This window comes from Haliotis asinina, chromosome 8 (assembly GCF_037392515.1).
Source record: "Haliotis asinina isolate JCU_RB_2024 chromosome 8, JCU_Hal_asi_v2, whole genome shotgun sequence".
In the NCBI taxonomy this organism is placed as follows: Eukaryota; Metazoa; Mollusca; class Gastropoda; order Lepetellida; family Haliotidae; genus Haliotis; species Haliotis asinina.
In genome coordinates this window covers 53,077,375-53,100,012 of record NC_090287.1, presented here as the reverse complement: position 1 = coordinate 53,100,012, position 22,638 = coordinate 53,077,375, and the positions used below count along the sequence as shown (strand labels likewise).

Below are 22,638 nucleotides of genomic sequence, written 5' to 3'. Positions count from 1 at the left end.
TTTAGTATAACTATGGAAGTAGTTATATATTCTCGGACACAGGTGCATGTTCAAAATTCTTCAGTACGGCGAATTGTATTTGTCCCCTGACAGAATGAAACACAAATAAATTTCACACAGATTATGCAATATCACACACGACACTGTTTTCCAACAATGATTAAGCCGGAATGAAGAGGATGCAGTCAGGCGTAGTTTATGACTGCAGTTGATTAGCCCTGAATATACAGGTAGGAGACTGGATACCCATTTATTGGGTTTGGAGACAGTTGACACGGCTGTCTTGTGGACACTGCCAGCCACTGTGCAGTTTCCTGCTGACGATGCTTTTATCGTCCGTGGTAAACTTAAAAACGCACAATTAAATGCTAACTATTTTGTTTGGTGTTGTTAAGCTGGTAAAAGACAGAATCATGTTTATTCAGTTGTGACAAAAATTCAGTTGATATGTAGGTGAGCAAAATCTGCTCAGGGAAGTGGCATCTTCCGTGTGTAACAGGGATGGCTCGACTGATTTTATTGCTGCAGTTGACTAATAATACAGCTTTGAAACAATGTCAGTCTAAGTAAACTCAGTCTCAATGTTATTCCTTAAACACCACCACTGAGTTTAACAAAACCTAGCAGAAGGTCGCATCAGGCAACCTTTGAGCGACCTATGACCGTCCAATCAATAGCGAGACGGTTATATAGATTTAACCAATCAGACAACGGCTACTACTTAGGGGCACAGATCTCTCCACAAACAACAATCCGCAGAAAATACAGATATTTGACCTGCGATATATACGCTTTGGGGTTTCTGTTTACATGGTGACCATTGGCTAATATTTCTGCAAGATGAGATCCCTTGAATATTGCCAAAACACTGTTTTCGGAGACAGTTAACTCTGTTGTCATGGTTGTAATGTGCGCCGTGTGAATCACCCAGAAGCGATCATACGCTAAATAACATTCGGAATCGTTCGGGTACGAACCTTTTCGAGATAAAAAGTTCAAAAGGTGTGTGCGAATGTCCACTTTCGCGATTTGGAAAGCTGTGTTCTGATTGGTCAGTCCCAAAGGTTACCTGACGCGACCTCCCATAAGGTTTTGTTAGACTCAGTAATGGAGCGTAAGGAAAAGTACTGAGGCTAAGTTTACTTAGACTGGAAACAATATATATGAATACATAAATCTCCGTCTAAATAACTCTTTTTTTTATCACATTCACGTCATCTGTTTAAAAGTGGAGAAATCGCATTTCTATAACATTACGTGTTGATGACAATGACATAAAACTTAAGGAAATGAGTGGTAATTCCTGCATGCAGTGTGTTCAAGAATACATTTTGCTTAAACTATTAAAGATCATGCAGTCCTCCGAAGTTACTTACCACTTGATGCGACTGAACATATTGAGCACCGGGTCTGCTCCCGTGGCAAAAGGCGTCTCTCGTAGTCGTAACGATCTTGTGGGTAAGGTTTGAGTGTCTGACGAGCAGTGGGAGGAAAGTAGATGTGTTTCATCGCGATTGTACACCTATGTGCATTCGTGTACACGAACAAGTACTTATACGAGGTAAATCTGCATGGAATTAGCTTTCAGAAAATATAAAGATCATGTTTGTGTGAAATGTGCACATAGGTGAAAATTGCCGTCAAAAACTGACTACTTTTGTTCGTGCTTCTGGGCAGCGTCTCTCGTACGCGTAACGAAATTGTGAGGACGCTGTGTGTGTCTGTGACGAGCGGTGGGTGGAAAGTAGATGTGTTTCATCGCGATTGTACACCTATGTGCATTCGTGTACACGAACAAGTACTTATACGAGGTAAATCTGCATGGAACAAGCTTTCAGAAAATATAAAGATCATGTTTGTGTGAAATGTGCACATAGGTGAAAATTGCCGTCAAAAACTGACTACTTTTGTTCGTGCTTCTGGGTAGCGTCTCTCGTACGCGTAACAAAATTGTGAGGACGCTGTGTGTGTCTGTGACGAGCGGTGGGTGGAAAGTAGATGTGTTTCATCGCGATTGTACACCTATGTGCATTCGTGTACACGAACAAGTACTTATACGAGGTAAATTTGCATGGAATAAGCTTTCAGAAAATATAAAGATCATGTTTGTGTGAAATGTGCACATAGGTGAAAATTGCCGTCAAAAACTGACTACTTTTGTTCGTGCTTCTGGGTAGCGTCTCTCGTACGCGTAACGAAATTGTGAGGCCGTTTGTGTGTCTGTGACGAGCGGTGGGTGGAAAGTAGATGTGTTTCAACGCGATGCCACACCTATGTGCGTTCGTGTACTTGAACAAGTACTTGTATGGTGTAAATCTGCATTGAATATGCTTTCAGAACATGTTAAGTTAATGTTTCTATGAAACTGGCACATATGTGAAAATCGTCGTCAAAACCGACTACTTTTGCCTCTCGAACGTCTGTTGATGTTGTGAGGGCGGTGTGTGTGTCTGTGGCCAGTAGCAGGAAAGTAGATGTGTTTCATCGCGATTGTACACCTATGTGCATTCGTGTACACGAACAAGTACTTATACGAGGTAAATCTGCATGGAACAAGCTTTCAGAAAATATAAAGATCATGTTTGTGTGAAATGTGCACATAGGTGAAAATTGCCGTCAAAAACTGACTACTTTTGTTCGTGCTTCTGGGTAGCGTCTCTCGTACGCGTAACGAAATTGTGAGGCCGTTTGTGTGTCTGTGACGAGCGGTGGGTGGAAAGTAGATGTGTTTCATCGCGATTGTACACCTATGTGCATTCGTGTACACGAACAAGTACTTATACGAGGTAAATCTGCGTGGAATAAGCTTTCAGAAAATATAAAGATCATGTTTGTGTGAAATGTGCACATAGGTGAAAATTGCCGTCAAAAACTGACTACTTTTGTTCGTGCTTCTGGGCAGCGTCTCTCGTACGCGTAACGAAATTGTGAGGACGCTGTGTGTGTCTGTGACGAGCGGTGGGTGGAAAGTAGATGTGTTTCATCGCGATTGTACACCTATGTGCATTCGTGTACACGAACAAGTACTTATACGAGGTAAATCTGCATGGAACAAGCTTTCAGAAAATATAAAGATCATGTTTGTGTGAAATGTGCACATAGGTGAAAATTGCCGTCAAAAACTGACTACTTTTGTTCGTGCTTCTGGGTAGCGTCTCTCGTACGCGTAACAAAATTGTGAGGACGCTGTGTGTGTCTGTGACGAGCGGTGGGTGGAAAGTAGATGTGTTTCATCGCGATTGTACACCTATGTGCATTCGTGTACACGAACAAGTACTTATACGAGGTAAATCTGCATGGAACAAGCTTTCAGAAAATATAAAGATCATGTTTGTGTGAAATGTGCACATAGGTGAAAATTGCCGTCAAAAACTGACTACTTTTGTTCGTGCTTCTGGGCAGCGTCTCTCGTACGCGTAACGAAATTGTGAGGACGCTGTGTGTGTCTGTGACGAGCGGTGGGTGGAAAGTAGATGTGTTTCATCGCGATTGTACACCTATGTGCATTCGTGTACACGAACAAGTACTTATACGAGGTAAATCTGCATGGAACAAGCTTTCAGAAAATATAAAGATCATGTTTGTGTGAAATGTGCACATAGGTGAAAATTGCCGTCAAAAACTGACTACTTTTGTTCGTGCTTCTGGGAAGCGTCTCTGGTACGCGTAACGAAATTGTGAGGACGCTGTGTGTGTCTGTGACGAGCGGTGGGAGGAAGGTTGGTTTGTTTCAACACGATTGTACACCTATGTGCGTTAATGTACACGAACACGTACATGTACGAGGTAAATCTGCGTTGAATAAGCTTTCAGAAAATATCGCAAGAAATATCGCCATGTACATTACGCACGCTTTACACAGTCTCAGACTCACGACGGATGTTTTGACTGGGCAATTTAGTCAGGCATCAGTTACCTCCCATTAATGACACGCGAGACGATTCGCGCGGTTTCGAAGAAAGTAAACATGTTTCAACACAATAACAAACAGGTGTGCGTTGGTGTGCATCGAAAGCTGCATATATATTATGAATCTACGATAAATGAGCTTTCAGAAAATACTAAATGTAAGTTTCTGAAAATTATGCACATAGGTGAAATTCGCAGTTGAATATCGCCAATTTTTGCTCAAATTTTGCACATTTTTGTCACTTTTTGACAATTTAATTTCCTCTTTTTATGTTTTCATTCACGTCATCCAATAACTTGACCATCTGTCAATGACTGTAGCAAATTTTGTTTAATTATTTTCACAAATAACAATTTTAGACATGTTTTTGTGTGACATGCAGAATTTCTCTCTCTGTGATCAGGGAGTCACGCGTATGAGTGACCCCCTCTCAGGTAGTCACTTGTACGCGTAACGGGAGACCGTCTCGCGTACACGTTACGTCCTCTACTGGTTACAGCATAGGTGGTTCACCAACATATGAGAGTATGGGTAGTTCTCTATCCTGTGACATCTTTGGTGGTTCACTATCATGTTACAGCATGTGTGGTTCACTGTCCTGCAGCAGCATGGGTTGTTCACTATCCTGTGATGGCATGGATGGTTCACTTACCTGTGAGAGTATGAGTGGTTCACTATCCCATGACATCTTTGGTGCTTAACTGTCCTGTGACAGCATGGGTGGTTCACTGTCATGTGATGGCATGGGTGGTTCACTATCATATGACAGTATGGGTTGTTCACTAACCTGTGACAGCATGGGTGGTTCACTATCCTGCAGTAGCATGGGTTGTTCACTATCATGTGATAGTATGGGTGGTTCACAATCCTGAGACAGTATGGGTGGTTTACTATCCTGAGACAGTATGGGTGGTTCACCATCCTGTGACATCTTTGGCTGATCACTAACCTGTGACATCTTTGGTGGTTCACCATCCTGTGACAAAATGGGTGGTTCACTACCCTATGATAGCAGGGATGTTTCACTGTCCTGACAGCATGGGTTGTTCAGTATCCTGTGACAACATTGATAGTTCACTATCCTGCAGCATTATGGGTTATTCACTTACCTGCAGTAGCATCTGTGGTTCACTATTGTGTCAATATGGGTGGTTCACTATCCTGTAATAGCATGGGTGGTTAGCTATCCTTTGAGAGCTACCCAATGAGGGCATGGGTGGTTCACTATCCTGTGCCATTATTAGTGATTCACTATCCTGTGGTAGCATGGATGGTTCACTATCCTATGACAGTATGGATGGTTCACTAATTTGTGACAGCGCGGATGGTTCGCCATCCAGTGACAACATGAGTGGTTCACTATTTCATGACAGCATGGGTGGTTGATAAAATAAACCATTTATTATCTGTGTGTCTAATTTACTCAAAGAATGTCAAGATATAGCTGTTGCTCCAAATGGTATAATTCACTCTAATATTTCAAGTTCTTGGTTTAGTATCACTTGAAAAATCTGTTTTCTTCATGCCGTGACTCATATACCCCATGTGTTTAGTAGCCAGAAGGATGTTCACATGTAGACTTTCAAACTGAGCATGAAAATCATAATATGTAGACAATCTCTCCCAAGTGTCTACTGATATCAAATATATCAACACGAGTTGATAAAGTAACAAATATCCAAGGCTATTTATCACACAAAGTCATTCTTCATTAGTTTTCAATGGAAAATGTATATCTCTGAACACCAATGGATCTGCAGTGCAGCGATGTCATAGCATTGTGTGTCGTCAACTTCATGACGTCATAGCATTGTCAGGGCATTATCTTGCAATATCTTCTGTCTAAATGATATCTCCTAAGAGATATTGTCTGATCTTACACAAGCGATATCTCCTCTGGAAAACAGTTTTGGATGATGAAGCAATGTTAAAAACTGGTTCAGGGGATCAAATTGGTTTTAGAAGCCACTTGTCACAGGGCAAGCAACTTTAGGAATGTAATTTGTCCTGACTAATTTTCCACTAACCCTGATTTTTATGACATAATCATAATGATGAAATTATGAAAGAATAAGTCAACAATGGTATGTGATGTTATGTTTCCTGGACTATTTAAAGTGATAAATAGCCAAGAAAGATAACCCTAGTTTACTACCCTACTTATCATGGCCAAGTTTAATAGCTACATTTTGAGCAGATATCAAATGAAATCCAAGTTTATTTACAGTTTGAAAACGTAAGCAGATATTATCTAGCAGCCCACAGACAAGTAAGATACCATTATTTGATTGCCCTTGACTTTGACCTTTCCGGGGCATCTGGAGATTTGAACGCTCATAGTTACCTGACACAAACTTTTATCATGTATTTGCCTCACAGAAATCTTTCCTGGTTGTAAGAGGCAACTAAATGAACAATGCAGTACAGGCAACTTTGGTAATGACGAAAATTTGTTAGACCCTGTGGACCATTGATTTCATTGTTATTCATTTTATATATCTGTGATATTTTTACTTATTTATTGTAATCATTTTACCTGTTAATTGCAACTGTGAATATTCATTGTCAGACAATGCATGTGCTGCTACAAGGATTTCAAGAACTTTGAGCGACTGAACAACATCGTACAGGTTATTCTGGTTGTGGCGATACGCTTCATCCAGACACTACCTATCGACTACGAGAAGGAGACGAACAGAGAGATACTGCAGGTGAAGAAGGACACAGAGGAGAAGGAAGGAGCAAGTAAAGATGGAGATAAGAATGAAGAAAAGAATGAAAAGGAAGATCGAGAAATGGCTGAGGAAAAGGAAGAAGAGGAATATTGGAGCATGGAGGAGAAGGAGAGATTGTTGCAGTTTGTTACCAAGGTCTTCCTGATGAACTTCCCCTCCTACATGGCTTACAAACATATTGTGCATTCATCTCTTGAGGTGAGAGATATACTGTGCAATACTGGGGGCACTGTTATGCTTATACAGCATTTTAAAAACTATTTCTGGTATAGTCATCGTTTTGAGTGGGGTCGTTCATTCCATGATGATTTGGCCTGCAATCTAGACTGTGTCACTTGTTTTAGAATCTGCAAGCATGTTCTGTCACCAGAGTTTTATGTAACAGCTAACTGTTAATGGCATAAACTTAATCTGTTGATGAAGATGACAAAATTAGCAGCTATGTCAGATTCCATGAGGACATAGAATCCAGTATGGTATACCAGATGCTTGTCATACAAGTTGACTAAAGTAAAGATCTGGTGACAATGCTGGTGTCATCTACCCCCTCAGACATTAGGTTGTCATTGAGACTACCCTATCAGTCATTTGACGGCTTGGACTAGACTTGATTTTCCACAGATTGCTTTGATATAGCTGGAATATTGCTGATTGTGGTATAAATTGTCATACTTTCATATACTTTGTTTATCCACTCACTTAGTCATTTTGACAACCTGACAACCATTCACCAGAGCCTGCATTTCTTATGTTTGATCTCTTGAATTATTTTGACAACTAGCTATTAATCTACAGTTATCAGGGCCTATTCAAATGATGGCAGTTTTGTTGTTTTTGAACATTTTACTCTTGCCACAAAGACCTTTTCTGGATACTCGTACCATGACTGTGACAGATATCATTAGCCAGCTTATTGCCTGGAATATTATTTTGTGAAGGTGGCATGAAGGATTAGTTACCAAATACTTCACCAAATACTTTAGAAATGTTTGGTTTAATACTGTAACATAAAGAATATACTGATTGTCATATAAACCTCAAAAAAAGAAATAATTCAGCTATGTGAAATCATAGTTTTGGAACATTGCTCGAGCAGTTTCCTTAATTTGCTTTGAGAACTGGCAGCATTCCTTCCACACACAGTTATCAGTAGTGTAGGTGCAAGGGTAGGTAGTTGAAGGAAAGCAGTTCAATATTAGCAGCAGTGATGTAACTAGATAGGGGAATTATGGAATGGTATCACATAGTGGACAACAGTGGACACATTCTGATTGGACACTTTTAGATGTAATTGTATCACTATGCATTTAGTTCATGATGACCTGAAATATTTGTACAAATTTCTGAAAATGTTGAACACCTATTGTTATGATTTTGATCTATTTTATGATTCTGAAAATGCATCATGACTTGAATGTACAGTAACCAAAATAAATTTTGTGCTAAAGTCAATCACCAGACACACGCTGACAGAGAATAAGATTCCATCATGCAGGAAGATATTGTTGTATTTGATTATTCTAATTACCCAAAGCAACTTAATTTGATCTCTGTGTCTATTTTGACAAGTATTACAAAAGATTAAACATGTTTTCACAGTGTCATCGATTATATATTTTTTTGTACTGCCATGTGATACCTTACCATTAAATCCATGTTTCTCTAGTGTTTTGTACAAGGTATCTAGTTGAATTATGCAATAGTGTTGGTCATTCATATGCTTATTGTGTCATGTCTGTGCGTCTGTCTTTTACAGGAATTATCACAGCAGGAAACCAGTGCACTCAACAACTACTGTGAAATTTCTGTAAGGACCCATCAAGGATTATAATATTTTTTTTCTACAATATGTCAGAGTTTGCGTATATGGCCTGCATTCATACATAAAGAATTCCTTTTGAACACCTTAAATTATTTACCTATATGATTAGTATTACACTGGCTCTTAATATGCCTCTTTTTTTATGGTAGGATTATTGCAAATACCTCTAAACCAGGTTTGAGTAGACTGAAACAATAAAACAACTTTGCTGCGTATACACATGAAACCCTATTTCTGGTGTCCCTTAGCCATGATATTGCTGGGATGTTGCTGAAAGCGGCATTAAAACTTAACTTGCTATTTTTTTAGGACATGGCCATAATTTAGGATTAACTGTACATTCCATTTAGATATTATAGGGGTGTTGCTATGATTTTATAAGAAGTGCCTTGACTGGTCAAATGGAAAAAAATTGTTATGCCAAAATCAGGAGGTTGTAAAGTTCTTTTCCTAAATTGAATTGTGACATTTGAAATTGAATTGGGAATTTCTATTAACATTTGCTGCAGACTGAAAATTGGCCTCCTGTGTGGTCTTGATAACACCCTAGTGTCAGAATGTAATCATGCACAGAAAATGATACACTCATACCAGCAAATAGAAAGCTGACACAAAGACAGGTTTCATTTCCATAATCTGTTGCACAGGTGTTGTCATTCATCTAATCAAGTTCTTGAAACTAAATTGTACGTGTTTCAGACGCCTACACTGACTTCTGGTACTTGTTTGAAGCATGGTCAAGGAGAAAAAGGTGTTTTCAGATAAAGCCCATATGTTATTTTTGAGATCAACTGGGTAATTTTGGAGGGGGTTGGGGGGTAAATGATTTTGGAAAGCTTTTTTGAGAAAATTCTATTATCATTCTGTCCTCAAAGAAATTCCCATCTTCTTTACCAAACTGCTGTAGGTGCCTGACGCAAACACTGATATATTTACATTAAGTGTGTTTACATATGGACATGTATCTTATATAGGCCTGTATGGTTTGTCCAGTATCAAGGTGATCAGCCTGCTGATCAGCTGCATTGTTAGAGATGTGTCTTATCACAGGACCTTTTCATTGCCAACAGACGACTCATTTTCACTCATTTCCAATAGCCAATTTACTTCTGCTACTGTTAGGTTGGTTAGGAATCATTAGACAAGGATTAGGAGACTTGTCTTTTACTTGATGACAGAAGAACTAAAACTTGACTAGCTTGGTTATCCTTAGTTCTCTAGCTTACAGTGGAGCAAGCCTGTTCCCAATCTACTCTGTATACTTCAGTGTATGTCTGTTTATTTCAGGATCCAGAGGTGCCACTGTATCTGCTGAGGAATGTGTGCTTCTTCTGTGACAGTAACGGCATCACGTCACTACGACAGTGCTTTGAGAAGGCAACACCAGATACGCTTCCTTTCACATTCGCCCATCTTCTGATCACTCTCATAGCTAATGTGAGTTTACAGTAGATACTTGTTGTGGTTTCTTTCAGCAAAGGGAGAAAAGAGCTCCGTTTCACAAGGCTCTCATAGTTACTCTCAATGTTACAGTATATGCTATGAGAAAGGTATGAGATCTTAAGCTTGCAAGGGCTTGGTGAAACAGGGCCAAGGTCACCTGAAAGCCCTTTTTTTTTCATAAATGTTCACCGAAATGAAGATCATGTGGTCACTATTATCTTGTTCCATCATAAGTGTCAATGGCAAGGACTATATTTTTGTGATTCCTAAGTAGTATTAAACAAACTTAGGTGATGATAGTGTTGCTACAAGAGGTCACTGTGAACAGCACAGTTAGTGATGTTTCACCTCCTCAGACTTGACCTGGTTGATTCCTTATGTGAATGTACCTTTGTGGCCTTCAATGTGACCCGTTAAATTTTATTTTAAACTTGAAGGTCACAGCGGGTGTAAGTGAAGAATGTCCTGGCTCAAATTAAACATAAATTTTCAACATATTGCCTGAAACCACAAGACCTTGAGAAGTGTTAACACATTCAGATTTGATTAGATTTTCAAGATGGCTGCCATGGAAATGAATTTGTCATTAACTGCCCTTTTGTCTTCCCCATTTTGATTCTTTTTGAATCATTGATTATTAGGTCAATAGCATAGTAATGTGATATATAATATGTTGTTTTGTGTTGTTTGATTTTTTTATCCATCTGAGGCCTTTGGCCTTGAAAAGCCCTGGTCTCAGTTTCTGGTGTCTTTTTATTAACAGCCTAATGATATTGACAGTTTTTATAATAGCGCATAGTATGACACCTATAATGGTGTTTGAGAACTGGTGTATGTTTTCTATTTATAGTTGAGGTTATGGATGAACATCCCCACTGTGCTGCAGTGTATTATACCACTTAGAACGTCTGTGATCAGGTAGGTGTCAGTTGGCTGCTGAGGCTGCTTTCACTAGACATTCTAGTTCAGACTTGTGTCAGCTTACATATAGTTAGAATTCTATATAGTATAGAATAGCAACCAAATATGGTATGTAGAGTTTGGTATTCTTTTATTAGGCCAGACCAATCTTATTTCTTGTTTTACAAATTTGCCAGCTGTCTTTTTTCAAGAATAAGAAAAAAAAATTAAGATGAAGTTTCCCATCTCAAAAAATATAATCCTTTTGTTTTTATTGGACAAAAATGTAAACTGAAAAGAAAATCTTGTTTAGATTGTTTTTTTCCCAATATAGACTTTATAAATTGCCAAATGTAAAATACTTTGTGTACTTAAAGGAATATTACTTTGATTGTTGATTTTATTTATACAGTCGTCCCTCGCAATAACGCGCTTCGCGATACCGTGGATTCACTTAAACCGCAGGGTAATCCGTGGCTCCCAAAAGTTCATGGCTCATACACACTGCGTTATGGGAGCAAAGCAATGACCTAGTAATATATCTCCACATGTTCTCCACATCTACTTGAGGTCGTAAATTAATCCTTTATTGTAAAATAAACATCTACCTCACGTAGCTGTTGCTGGATTATCTGTTGTTTGAGTAAATTAATGAGACCAGCCCTTTGAACTGTCAAAACTAATTTGAACATCAAACATACCGTGTGTTGTCATTGGAGTAACAACATGGCGGATGCGTACTCAGTGTCAACCGGAGTGTAATCCGGACAATAACTGGAAAAAAATAGAATCTCATCAGGTACGATTGTATGAAATTGAAAAAGACAACACATTCTGCACATTCATGCAGGACTATGAACCTGTAAATACATGTAAATATACAAAAGTACATGTACTTTGATCAATATTCGTATTTTTATCATGCCATCAAATAAACATAGAGTTCGTTAAAGTTCATTTCGTGTTTTCTCTTCAATCTTGTCACACCGTGGACATTCTCCGGATTTTAAAGCGATTATCCAATCACTGCCTTTCTTTATGTAAACAAAATGATACAATATATTTGATTGGCTAAACTGCTCGCATGCCACTGCCTCTCCATGTGTTCGAGAAGGCGAGTTGACATCGGCAACTGAATAGAAGGAAGTCATTGCTCACTTCTAACTCCCATATATTTTAATATCTGAACGATTACTAACAATCATGTATACTGTTACATTATGGAAGAAAGTCTACCGCACAATCTGAAATTTCCCTTTATTTGGAAAAAAATGACAGCGCCAGTTTGACAGCGCCAGGTAAAACTACTGACCATATCATACCACATTAGCAGATTTGCATATTAAAGATCGGTCTTACCGATAGAAAACATAGAAACACTTTTGTAAGGTTTAATTTTCTCCGTCACACGCTAGTTTCGTAACCATTCACAGATACACATACTGTACGTTTTGTATATACACACGCACACGTGTACCAAATGCAATGTATATATACGCTCTTGTTGCTGGGTCTTTCACTCGACCTATATTCATGTGAGCAATAACGCGGGTGGTTGTCCATGGACCCCCAGACCCGCGTTATTGCGAGGGACGACTGTATTTTGTGCCCCTCCTGCCTTTGTTTTTTCTGAGGACAAAAATCCGTAAAACAAGGAATAAATTTGGTCTGGCCTTACTAACTGTTGGTGATTCTGCATGTCATTTAGAGTAGTATCTATGGGAACAGTGCTAATGAAGTTTTGAGTTAAAGAAGAAGGGTTTATTTTGTATCAAGGCCATACGACCCATCGTACAAGGTACTTTGGTTACCAGTTTCATACAACAACGCTAACAGGACCAAAGCAAACATGTTCTAAGAACTTGACACAATTATATATCATATAAGGGTCTGATGATGTGCATATGCTGTGGAGAGAAGAATAATATGCATGGACCGTTGTAGGAATGTAACGCCAATGCATATCCTCATAGCATTTACAAACAGACAATATGAATTTAATTCTCAATGCTTTTACAGTGTTTACATAACACGATATCATCATTGCAAGAGGCAATACTTTGTCTATTATATTTGATACCTAGTGCACTACATCCTGATCTAAATAATGTGAAGAGATGCTTGCACTTACTGCTTATATTATGTTTTCAGTTAAACATTTATGACAATGTCCTTTTGACATTTGTGTCTATATTCAAACTTTGCTTATCATTACATCTATTTCAGGTACATGTGCAACTTATCTGACAAAGACTTGCGAGTAGCTGGAAATCGTAGCATGACGGACCTCATGTGGGCTGCTGTGAAGGAGCCACTGGACACTCATTTTACCTTCGACAAGGAAGGTCTTGATCTAGCATTTAAGTATTTCACATGTTCAACTCTGACAATCAGGCTAGCTGGCATTGCACAGATCAATGTAAGTAGCATATAACATGTTAGTGTGATAATTGTCTGTACAGGCATTTAGAGCTTTGATAATAGCAAGGGGTATTGTAGATAATTAGTTCATAATTATACATACACATTTTCTTCTTGTTTTGTCATTCTCCTGATAAAGTAAACCTGAAGCTAAGGATTAGAGTCAGCGAGTCAGTTTTGTTTTAGGCCACTTTCAGAAATATTCTAGCAACATGGCAGGGGACACAGGAAATAGGCTTCACACATTGTACCCATGTGGAGAATCAAACCCAGGGCTTCAGTGTAATGAGTGAACACTTTGACCATTAGGCTACCCCACCACCCTGCTTGGGATTAGAATATGTCTTCTGCAACCCATACTTCTTGTATGGGTTGCCTAAGAGGATATTCTGTTATAATTGAGATTCTGATGCTGGAAATGTTCAAAATGCTGGCAATAGCCATTTTGCATTGACCAATTTGGTCAGCTGTCTGACTCTGATTATAAACAGGCTGCTATGATATTTTTGTGATACAGATCAGAAATTGATGTTTTGTGGCTTTTGTTACTGATGTAAACTCAATGAATTATCATTAAAAAACATTCCCACCAATTCGAAATGTGGTTTAATTTTGTTAAAGTGCTTTGCCACTTTGGAAACTTCTTTTGAAATGTACTTTATGTTAGTGTTGCAAGAGAAATTATGTATTTAAGAATCTTGTTAAAAAGACACATCATGTGCAGTTGAAGACTGATGCAGTTAATCACATAACTGTGTGACATGGTATAACAATATATTGAGTCATAACATATAACTAAAGAGTCAAACACTCATCTAAGAGTAAGAATTTTGTGAACAGTGCATGTTGTAAGTGTCCATGAAGCTTTCTGTTTCGTTCCAGAACCAGATAAATTTGTACAATGAGAGCTGCAACAATGAAACCCTTGTAGATGCAGACAGGTGAGTGTTTACTGGATTATTGTTGAAGAAAAACTGTCATCCATGATATTTTTAAAGATGAGAACTAAGTGAAATGTTTGAACAAAGAAGTTAGACACAGAGAATAGTAGAGCCTTTTGGACAACTTATTTGCACTTGCCCAATCGTTTGTGTAGTGTTAAATGGGTTGTCAAAATTTTAGACATTTTTCATACTGTGTCAGTATTTTGATTTGTGAATATTTTAGGTTTTATTTAACTTTTGTCAACCTAATCATATAAAACACGGAACAGTCACTTTTTTTCTTAGCTGTCTGTTGTGCTTGAAACAAAGACTTGGTTGTCTGTTATATTGTGCAAAATCTATCCATTGTATCCAGTGCAAAGTCTGAGCTGTTGGCTGTATTCATTTCACAGGCTGAACTATATGTTGTATTCAGTGCAAAGGCTGAGCTGTCCATTGTATTCAGCTTTAGCTGAAAAGGATGAGCTATAAATTTGTGATTACACGTGTTATACTTCACAGGTCCATATTGTTCACTTTGTTATTTTGTTTCAGAGTTGGTAATGAAGTGGCACAGTGGCTGATTGACAACAAGATAATAGAGCATATCTTTGGTCCAAATCTTCATGTGGAAGTAAGCATCAGAAATAGCAGTAAATGTTACATACAAGTTCTGCATGGTTTCTTGGGAAACAGTCATCTCTACCATTAATACTTCTCTGAAATGTTACAAGAAAGTCTCACTATGTCTGTCTCTGAAATGGTGGTCGGTAACTCACTGCCATGCTGGTGTTTGAATTGTTACGAGTGAGTGAGCATGGTATTACGCCACTTTTAGCAATATTTCACAATATCAATGGATGGTGACACCAGAAGTGGACTTCACACATTGTATCCATATGGGGAACTGAACCCAGGTTTTCAGTGTAACGAGTAGACACGGTAACCATTGGGCTACCCCACTGCCCCTTGAATTGTGAACATGTGTGTTTATATGGAGAGCAGATAGATAAAGGAAGATATTTAGATTTTGCTGAAATTTGTTGGCTGTAATTAAGATGTAGAGCTTGTTTACTTTCTTGCTGTAAAGTTAACTGTAGTTGACTTTTGTTAACTCTTGTTTGTTTGATGTTTATTACAGATAATTAAGCAGAGTCAGATAATCCTAAACTTCCTGGCAATGGAGTGGAGAATAACCAATGAACACATAGACTGTGTGTGGGCTGCTAGTCAGGTCAGTTTACATAGACTGTGTGTGGACTGCTAGTCAGGTCAGTTTACATAGACTGTGTGTGGGCTGCTAGTCAGGTCAGTATACATAGACTGTGTGTGGGCTGCTAGTCATGTTATAGACTGTGTGTGGGCTGCTAGTTAGGTCAGTTTACATAGACTGTGTGTGGACTGCTAGTCAGGTCAGTTTACATAGACTGTGTGTGGGCTGCTGGTCAGATCAGTTTACATAGACTGCGTGTGGGCTGCTGGTCAGGTCAGTTTACATAGACTGTGTGTTGGCTGCTGGTCAGGTCAGTTTACGTTGACAGTGTGTGGGCTGCTGGTCAGGTCAGTTTACATAGACTGTGTGTTGGCTGCTGGTCAGGTCAGTTTACATAGACTGTGTATGGGCTGCTGGTCAGATCAGTTTACATAGACTGTGTGTGGGCTGCTGGTCAGGTCAGTTTACATAGACTGTGTGTTGGCTGCTGGTCAGGTCAGTTTACGTAGACTGTGTGTTGGCTGCTGGTCAGGTCAGTTTACATAGACTGTGTGTGGGCTGCTAGTCAGGTCAGTTTACATAGACTGTGTGTGGGCTGCTAGTCAGGTCAGTTTACATAGACTGTGTGTGGGCTGCTGGACAGGTCAGTATACATAGACTGTGTGTGGGCTGCTGGACAGGTCAGTTTACATAGACTGTGTGTTGGCTGCTGGTCAGGTCAGTTTACGTAGACTGTGTGTGGGCTGCTGGTCAGGTCAGTTTACATAGACTGTGTGTGGGCTGCTAGTCAGGTCAGTTTACATAGACTGTGTGTGGGCTGCTAGTCAGGTCAGTTTATATAGACTGTGTGTGGGCTGATGGTCAGGTTTTAGACTGAGTGGGCTGCTGGTCAGGTTTTAGACTGTGTATGGGCTGCTAGTCAGGTTTTAGACTGTGTGTTGGCTGCTAGTCAGGGACGGGAAATCAACCTGGCACCTGTTTCTGGTCATGTATTAAGAACTTGTGTACCTGTTGCAGCTAAAGCATTGCAGTAAACAAGTGTATGACATCCTCATCTCTTTGATCAAAAACCTGGATCTGCCTCCTGTGCAACATCTGCTGAAACTTGTGTCTGCTCTTGAACCAACGGTGCTCACAGAATCTGTAAGTTGATGATTTGTGGGTTTTGTCTGAAGACTGTTATAGCTGTAAAAGACAATATTTGGGTGATGTTGTTGCCATACTTTTTCCTGTGAATTTAAACTTTGAACATACATTTGAATCTGGTAAATTTCAACTGTCGCCAGATATTTGGATTTGGTGAACTTCAGCTTTCACCTGATATTTAAATCTTAGGTATATATTTAAGGTTTAAAACATTTTTATCTGTTTAATTTGAACATCAAAATTCATGCCTTATTTCCATCATGTCTCAAGTTGTACAGCTTCTTTGTAATAGTATGAAAACCAACTACAACCTTGTTTGCTGCAGACCCTTTACCTGGCATCTGCATTAATCAAGTACATCTGGAATCAGTGTGCAACAGCACAACACCACGGTGCAATGGTGCAGCAACATCTACAACCACACCTACAGGCATCCTACACGGCCATCAGGCAAGACGAAGAGGAGATGGAAATAGGTGAGAACATAACACAGTGGTTTACGCATTATATGGATTATACATTCATACATATAACATTTATTGTACCTCACTCATAAATGTTTTCTGATTGGCTGAACACTCTTGTGTTATTTCAATGTACCCCACTCACAAGTTAGCTACATTTCAGTGTATCCTGCTGCCAATGGCAGCTCATTCGGTACTTCATGGTAGTACTTATTTATCTCAAATAACATTGAATCACACATTGATTGTGCATGGAGATAACTCTAAATCTGCTTTTCTTATGTCGTCTGCAAAATCTAAAGATAGCTACTAAAAGATTTGCCTCGCATACTAGTAAGTAAATTGGGCTGATGTACCCCTGATGTTTGTTTATGTTTATGCTCACAGACAAACATCTAGGGTACATCAACCCTGCCCACCTCATGACAATTGAACAGCTTATATTTATCATAGTTGTCCCTGTAGAGATCAGCATAGAATTGGTCTTCAACAACCCATAACCTATGCTTGTTGTTAGAGGTGACTAATAAGATGGGGTGGTCTGGCTTCGTTATAGGTTGAATATTGCAAGTTAGGTTAACAACCAAAAGCTAATGGACGTAAAGTCTGCTTTTCATAGAAAATTTTTCACTGTTTCTATTGTCATTTGATAGATTTCCTCAACAGTGATAACATTGGAAAGGTGTTTGGACTGAAATAATTTGTCAGCATAAAGGCAACAGTTCCATTCATGGCATCTCCATCCAAACTTAGCAGATTTGCAGTAGCTACATGAAACCTTAATGAGCTGTCATGTTAGTTCTGCTGTAGGAACTACTGTAAGCCAGGAAATTTTTGCGAGCGATAATTCTTTTTCATAGAGATCGTCCTTGGGGTACTTGTATGCATTTTCTGCTGCTGGAAAATGTCACGTGACAGTTGTAACAATGTTTTAATAAAATATTGTACAATAAACAAAAAGTCTTTTTTGTTCATTATACGGCCCCTCAACCCCTCTGCTGCGCATGCGCGGGCAACCAGGTAAGCATCCAAGCCCGTATCATTCCTTCTGCTGTCACTGTGGTGTACGGACGTGTAAGCTGGAAAGTTAAGATAAAGTTTCTACAAGGTTGCAATTACATGCTTGAAGATGTCTCAGGAGTCTTCCTCTACTGGTTTACTCGTTCATTAAAAAGAAACAGAACATTATTTAAAACCAAGAGTTACATTGTTTGTCTGTGACTTGAGTTGTATTACGGCGGCTTTCCCATGTGTTACGCAAGTGTTGCTTTCCCACGGCCGGAAGCCGGCATCCCCGCATGTTGAAGTATTGCATCTTGACCAAGTAGTTCATGTTGCGGGCGTTTGTATGTGATAAATAATGTTTTATACGTGTGTATGCTGTTGTGTTCACCGTTAGCTTATGCCTTGCATATTTGGCTTACAAGCGTTTACTGCGTGTATGTATTGCGGGACAAATATTCCCCCCCCCTCCAGACAAGCACTCTAAGTGCCTTTGTTGTCTGGAGAAAGCAGGACATGACCCTGAAGCTTGCGAGTTGTGCTTGTTTCTACCTCCGGGCTCGGAAATGGAGGGTGGCAGACTTCCTGTTCCAACAGCATATGAACTCTGTGAAGTCCCTTGTTCATGAGTCTGTTGGAGGTCTCTGGCAGGAGTTCCACACTCACACTGGACGGGGGACAGAGAGTCTGGGGGGCGGATCGCCGAGCTCGTCTAGCTCCGCTTGCCTCGAGATGTCGGTTGACCTGTTGCCTTTGCCTTTGAGTCCTGATGTCTCAGCTACCCCGGAGAGGGAGGGTTTGCTCCCAGTCCCTCTCATGGTCCGAGTTCAAGAAATACCTTCGGTTTTCGTTCGACGGGAAGTGTTATCAGTTTCGGGTTCTGCCCTTCGGCATTTCCGCAGCACCGAGGGTGTTCTCCAACTTATGTTGATTCTGGCTCAGCTAGCCAGGTCACAGGGCAGGTGTTGTCATCCGTACCTGGACGATTGGCTTTTTGAGGGCCCTCGGGCTCCTGTTATCACACGATGCCACACAGCAAGTGATGGACATCCTGTTGAAGCTCGGCTGGATCATCAATCTCAACAGTGTTCCCCCTAGGGTTCAAAAAGGGCAGGGTAAATTAATGGAAAAGGGCACTTCATAACATAAAAGGGCATGTTGGAAAAAATAACAAAATGTGTATAAAGTTGAATTCTAAAGTTCGTTTTTACTCTCCTCAGTTTGTACTTTATGATTAGAATTTGAAAAAAAGCATTTCAAGACATTAATCTGTTACCACATTTGTTCACAATTTCACAAACCACACAAACAACAGTACTTTCTGTGCATCTTCCAGTGCGGAACTTTCCTTTTTCTGTGTATCTTGAGAAAATGTTTTCAATGGACACTTTGTCATCCTTTTCCATAAGGACAGCATCTCGATGCATTTGAGAATTCTCATGGAGGAAAACCTTATCAAGTCGGACAGTCTCGCATCCATTGTTACCTCTGTCCAAACCTGAGATCCATTTCTGCCCTTGGTATTCCACTTGGAGCATAATGAACAAAACATCTTTCCCTTCATTTTGTCATCTTCTGAGTACCTCAGCCAGGGCCGATTTTGCTGCCTATTTGTGTCAAATGCACTTTTGTGACCACCATCTTTCTTCTTTGTTTGAATAACTACCTCTGACTCCTGTGTCCTTGAGTTGACATAGGAAACTACCTCTGACTCGTCTAATTCTGGCCTGAAAAATAGTATACAAAGTTAAACTATCATGTTAAAAATATTTTAAGATAGTGAAATTTGATATCATGACTACTTTTACTAAAATATCCCACAAACATTCGCCTGGACGTAAGTATCTATTGTAAGTTCTGTCTGCTTCAACATGGCGTATGGCTTCCCATTGTTTGAAATCGAAAAATATTTATTCCTTCAAGACATACTTCTTAATGAAATCGCTACTAAACACAAAACTAAAAGAACTGGTTTAACAGTGTGTAAGCTGTTTCAACTATTTCATTTACCAGGACAAATGACGAAATAAAACAAGTTCAGTTTCAAATTGCCGATGGGTTTAAAAATGGCGGACATTTTCGAGTTACAGATTTTAACTAAACGGCACAGTCGTATGAATATCTGTCCCTAAACGCACAAAAATACATTCCGTGTAATCCACAGATTATTGTCTGTAGCAAATAAAGGTATTATATGAAAGGCATGTGAAAAAGAATCGGAAATCAACAGCTTAAAAATTACGAACTTAGAGGCACATACCGGTTCGGAGAGCGAAGAAATCCAACAGTCGGCGACACTTCCTTGCTTCAGCCTTCACCGCTTCTTCTCTTTTCCTCTTGATTCTTTCCTTGGTAGGCATTGTGATTCATAAGGCGAATTAAACTCCTTTGACTTTGCCATGGTTTTTATGTAAATTTCTTATTCATTATAAAAACAATATCGCGACTCCTCAAGAAAGGGAGAGAACTCCGTCCTTGGTAAAATCCGGAAAATACACACGCGTTGTAGCAAACGACTGCGATTGAGGCGAAAAGGGCAGGGCGCAAAATAAAAAGAGCAGGGCGCAAAAATCAAAGGGCAGGGCGCTGCGCCCTCCTAAATGTGCCTAGGGGGAACACTACTCAAGAAATCAGACCTGACCCCCACGCATGATCTGGTGTTCTTGTGGTCACGGTTCAATACGGCACAGGGGATTGTTTCTCTAGCCCCAGACCGCATCGTCAAAGTTCAGAGAACTGTACTTCAGTTTCTCGAGTCCCCCAGGGCCACAGCAAGAACTTGGCTTCATTTGCTGGCCACTATGGCGGCTACAGTGGACGTGGTCTGGCGTGCAAGGTTGAGGATGCGACCCATTCAACAGGCGTTAGCCCAGTTGTGGTCCCATTCGGAGAGCTACGAGACTGTTCTCGAGACTCCCGCTTGGTTGATTCCTCACCTGCAGTGGTGGACGTAAGTTTGAAATCTGTCCAGGGGGATTCCTTTAGAGACGCCGACACCTTCCCTCTCAATTCAGACGGACGCCTCCCTCACAGGCTGGGGCGGCGTCCTGGGCGAATTATCAGTCTCGGGCCGTTGGGCTGAGGACGAAGTTACCCTACACATCAATGTGTTGGAATTGAGAGCAGTCCGCCGGGTGTTCGAGAGCTTTGTGGAGTCAGTGCGGGGTCCAGTGGTTCGCCTAGAGATGGACAACCAGACCGCTATGACGTATATCCTGAAGCATCGCGGCACAGTGTCTCTGTCCCTCCTTCAGGAGGCGTGGCAGTTTCTGCTGTGGTGCGACCAGGTCCTCTTTTTCACAATCTGTCGGCTCTGTCCCTCCAGCTGTTGACATGGAAGACTGCTTTTCTTGTGGCGGTAACTTCTGGCAGGCGGGTAGGTGACATACACGCTTTATCTGCCAACCCTGAATTAACAGTGTTTCACAAAGACAGAGTGAACATTCGATTGCTAGATACTTACTGTCCTAAGAGAGATAGCACCTTTCACGTAACAGCGCCTATTGAGCTCCCTGCTTTCACGCAGCCTTCACCGCCGGGTCCTCTCCTTGACGTCTTAGATGTCCGTAAGACCCTTAAGGCTTATATCAAACAAACAAAACGCATTAGGAAGAATGATCAATTGTTCTGCTGTTATGGCCTGACCTTCCGGTGAACAAGCAGACCATATCTAGGTGGCTTGTCTCTGCCATTTGTATGGGATACACCTCGAATGGTCGTACGCCCCCTGAGGGTTTGAAAGGTCATTCGGTTAGGGCTGTGGCGATGTCTAAGGCATATGCGTCTGCCTTGTCCATTGAGGGCTATTTGGAGCCGACCGAGCACGTTCATCCGTCATTACCAGTTAGACAGACTGTCAAGCGAGCGTGCTCGGTTTGGCCAGTCAGTTCTCACCAGTGGGCAGGGCACGAGTGCCCTAGCCGATTGAGCTACCCTCGCAATTGATGAACGATCATTTTACATTGTAGCTGCAACAAGTAGACTGGTGGTGGTGTCTTACTTTATACTTTCCGTCTTTTATCCCAGTGGTGGGCTCTATGATGGTGGAGGTATTTTTGCTTTGCCGGTCTAGACTGTCTGAGTCCTTCCCTAGCACCTTGGCCGGTGCATGAGAATGGAACTTAATATATCGGTCGCCTGTCCTGGCTCCTGTTTTTTTTAAAAAATAAGGGAGTGGCGAGGGGCAATTTTTTATAGGCACCCCACGGCTTTCTCGTAGAATGGTAGGGTTAGACCGTGTACTAGCCTGGCCCTGGTCCGCACCCCTGCCGCAAGGCACAGAAAGGTCACGTGACCAGGTAAGTTTGATTCCTTGTTACTTTCAGTAAATGTAATAAAGGTTATCATCTTATGTCAGGTTTATGAGCAGACAGAATGCCTCTCCCTAAGATCAGTCTTTAGGAGTCTGTCTTATGCTTATAAGTACCCCAAGGAGGATCTCTATGAAAAAGAATCAAACAAACCTGTAGAGGTTGCAGATTCTTTGAATAGAGTCCTCCTTGGGGTACAGCCACCCACCCCCCCACATTCTGTCTGTATTGCTTACAAAACGGAAGTGTTTTGCTGGAGGCTATAGTCTGAAGAGTTACCTGCTCTTGGCTGTCACGGGGCCAGGGGCCCTGTAGGGGTGGTCTCACAAGACAAAAACGATGTTTTTTG

At 40.6% G+C, this 22,638-nt stretch overlaps 1 protein-coding gene across 2 annotated transcripts in view; it reads left to right on the top strand.

The window, feature by feature from the left end:
* The window catches only part of LOC137293419 (ubiquitin carboxyl-terminal hydrolase 34-like), a 299,421-nt gene that overhangs the window by 6,986 nt on the left and 269,797 nt on the right, over positions 1-22,638 (top strand). For both annotated transcript variants that reach the window (XM_067823947.1, XM_067823946.1), the window contains exons 3-12: positions 6,480-6,843; positions 8,402-8,452; positions 9,755-9,904; positions 10,761-10,828; positions 13,037-13,229; positions 14,114-14,172; positions 14,710-14,788; positions 15,296-15,388; positions 16,385-16,510; positions 16,839-16,989. In XM_067823947.1, coding sequence (XP_067680048.1) covers positions 6,480-6,843; positions 8,402-8,452; positions 9,755-9,904; positions 10,761-10,828; positions 13,037-13,229; positions 14,114-14,172; positions 14,710-14,788; positions 15,296-15,388; positions 16,385-16,510; positions 16,839-16,989 — 1,334 coding nt within the window. The remainder of the gene's footprint in view (positions 1-6,479; positions 6,844-8,401; positions 8,453-9,754; positions 9,905-10,760; positions 10,829-13,036; positions 13,230-14,113; positions 14,173-14,709; positions 14,789-15,295; positions 15,389-16,384; positions 16,511-16,838; positions 16,990-22,638) is intronic.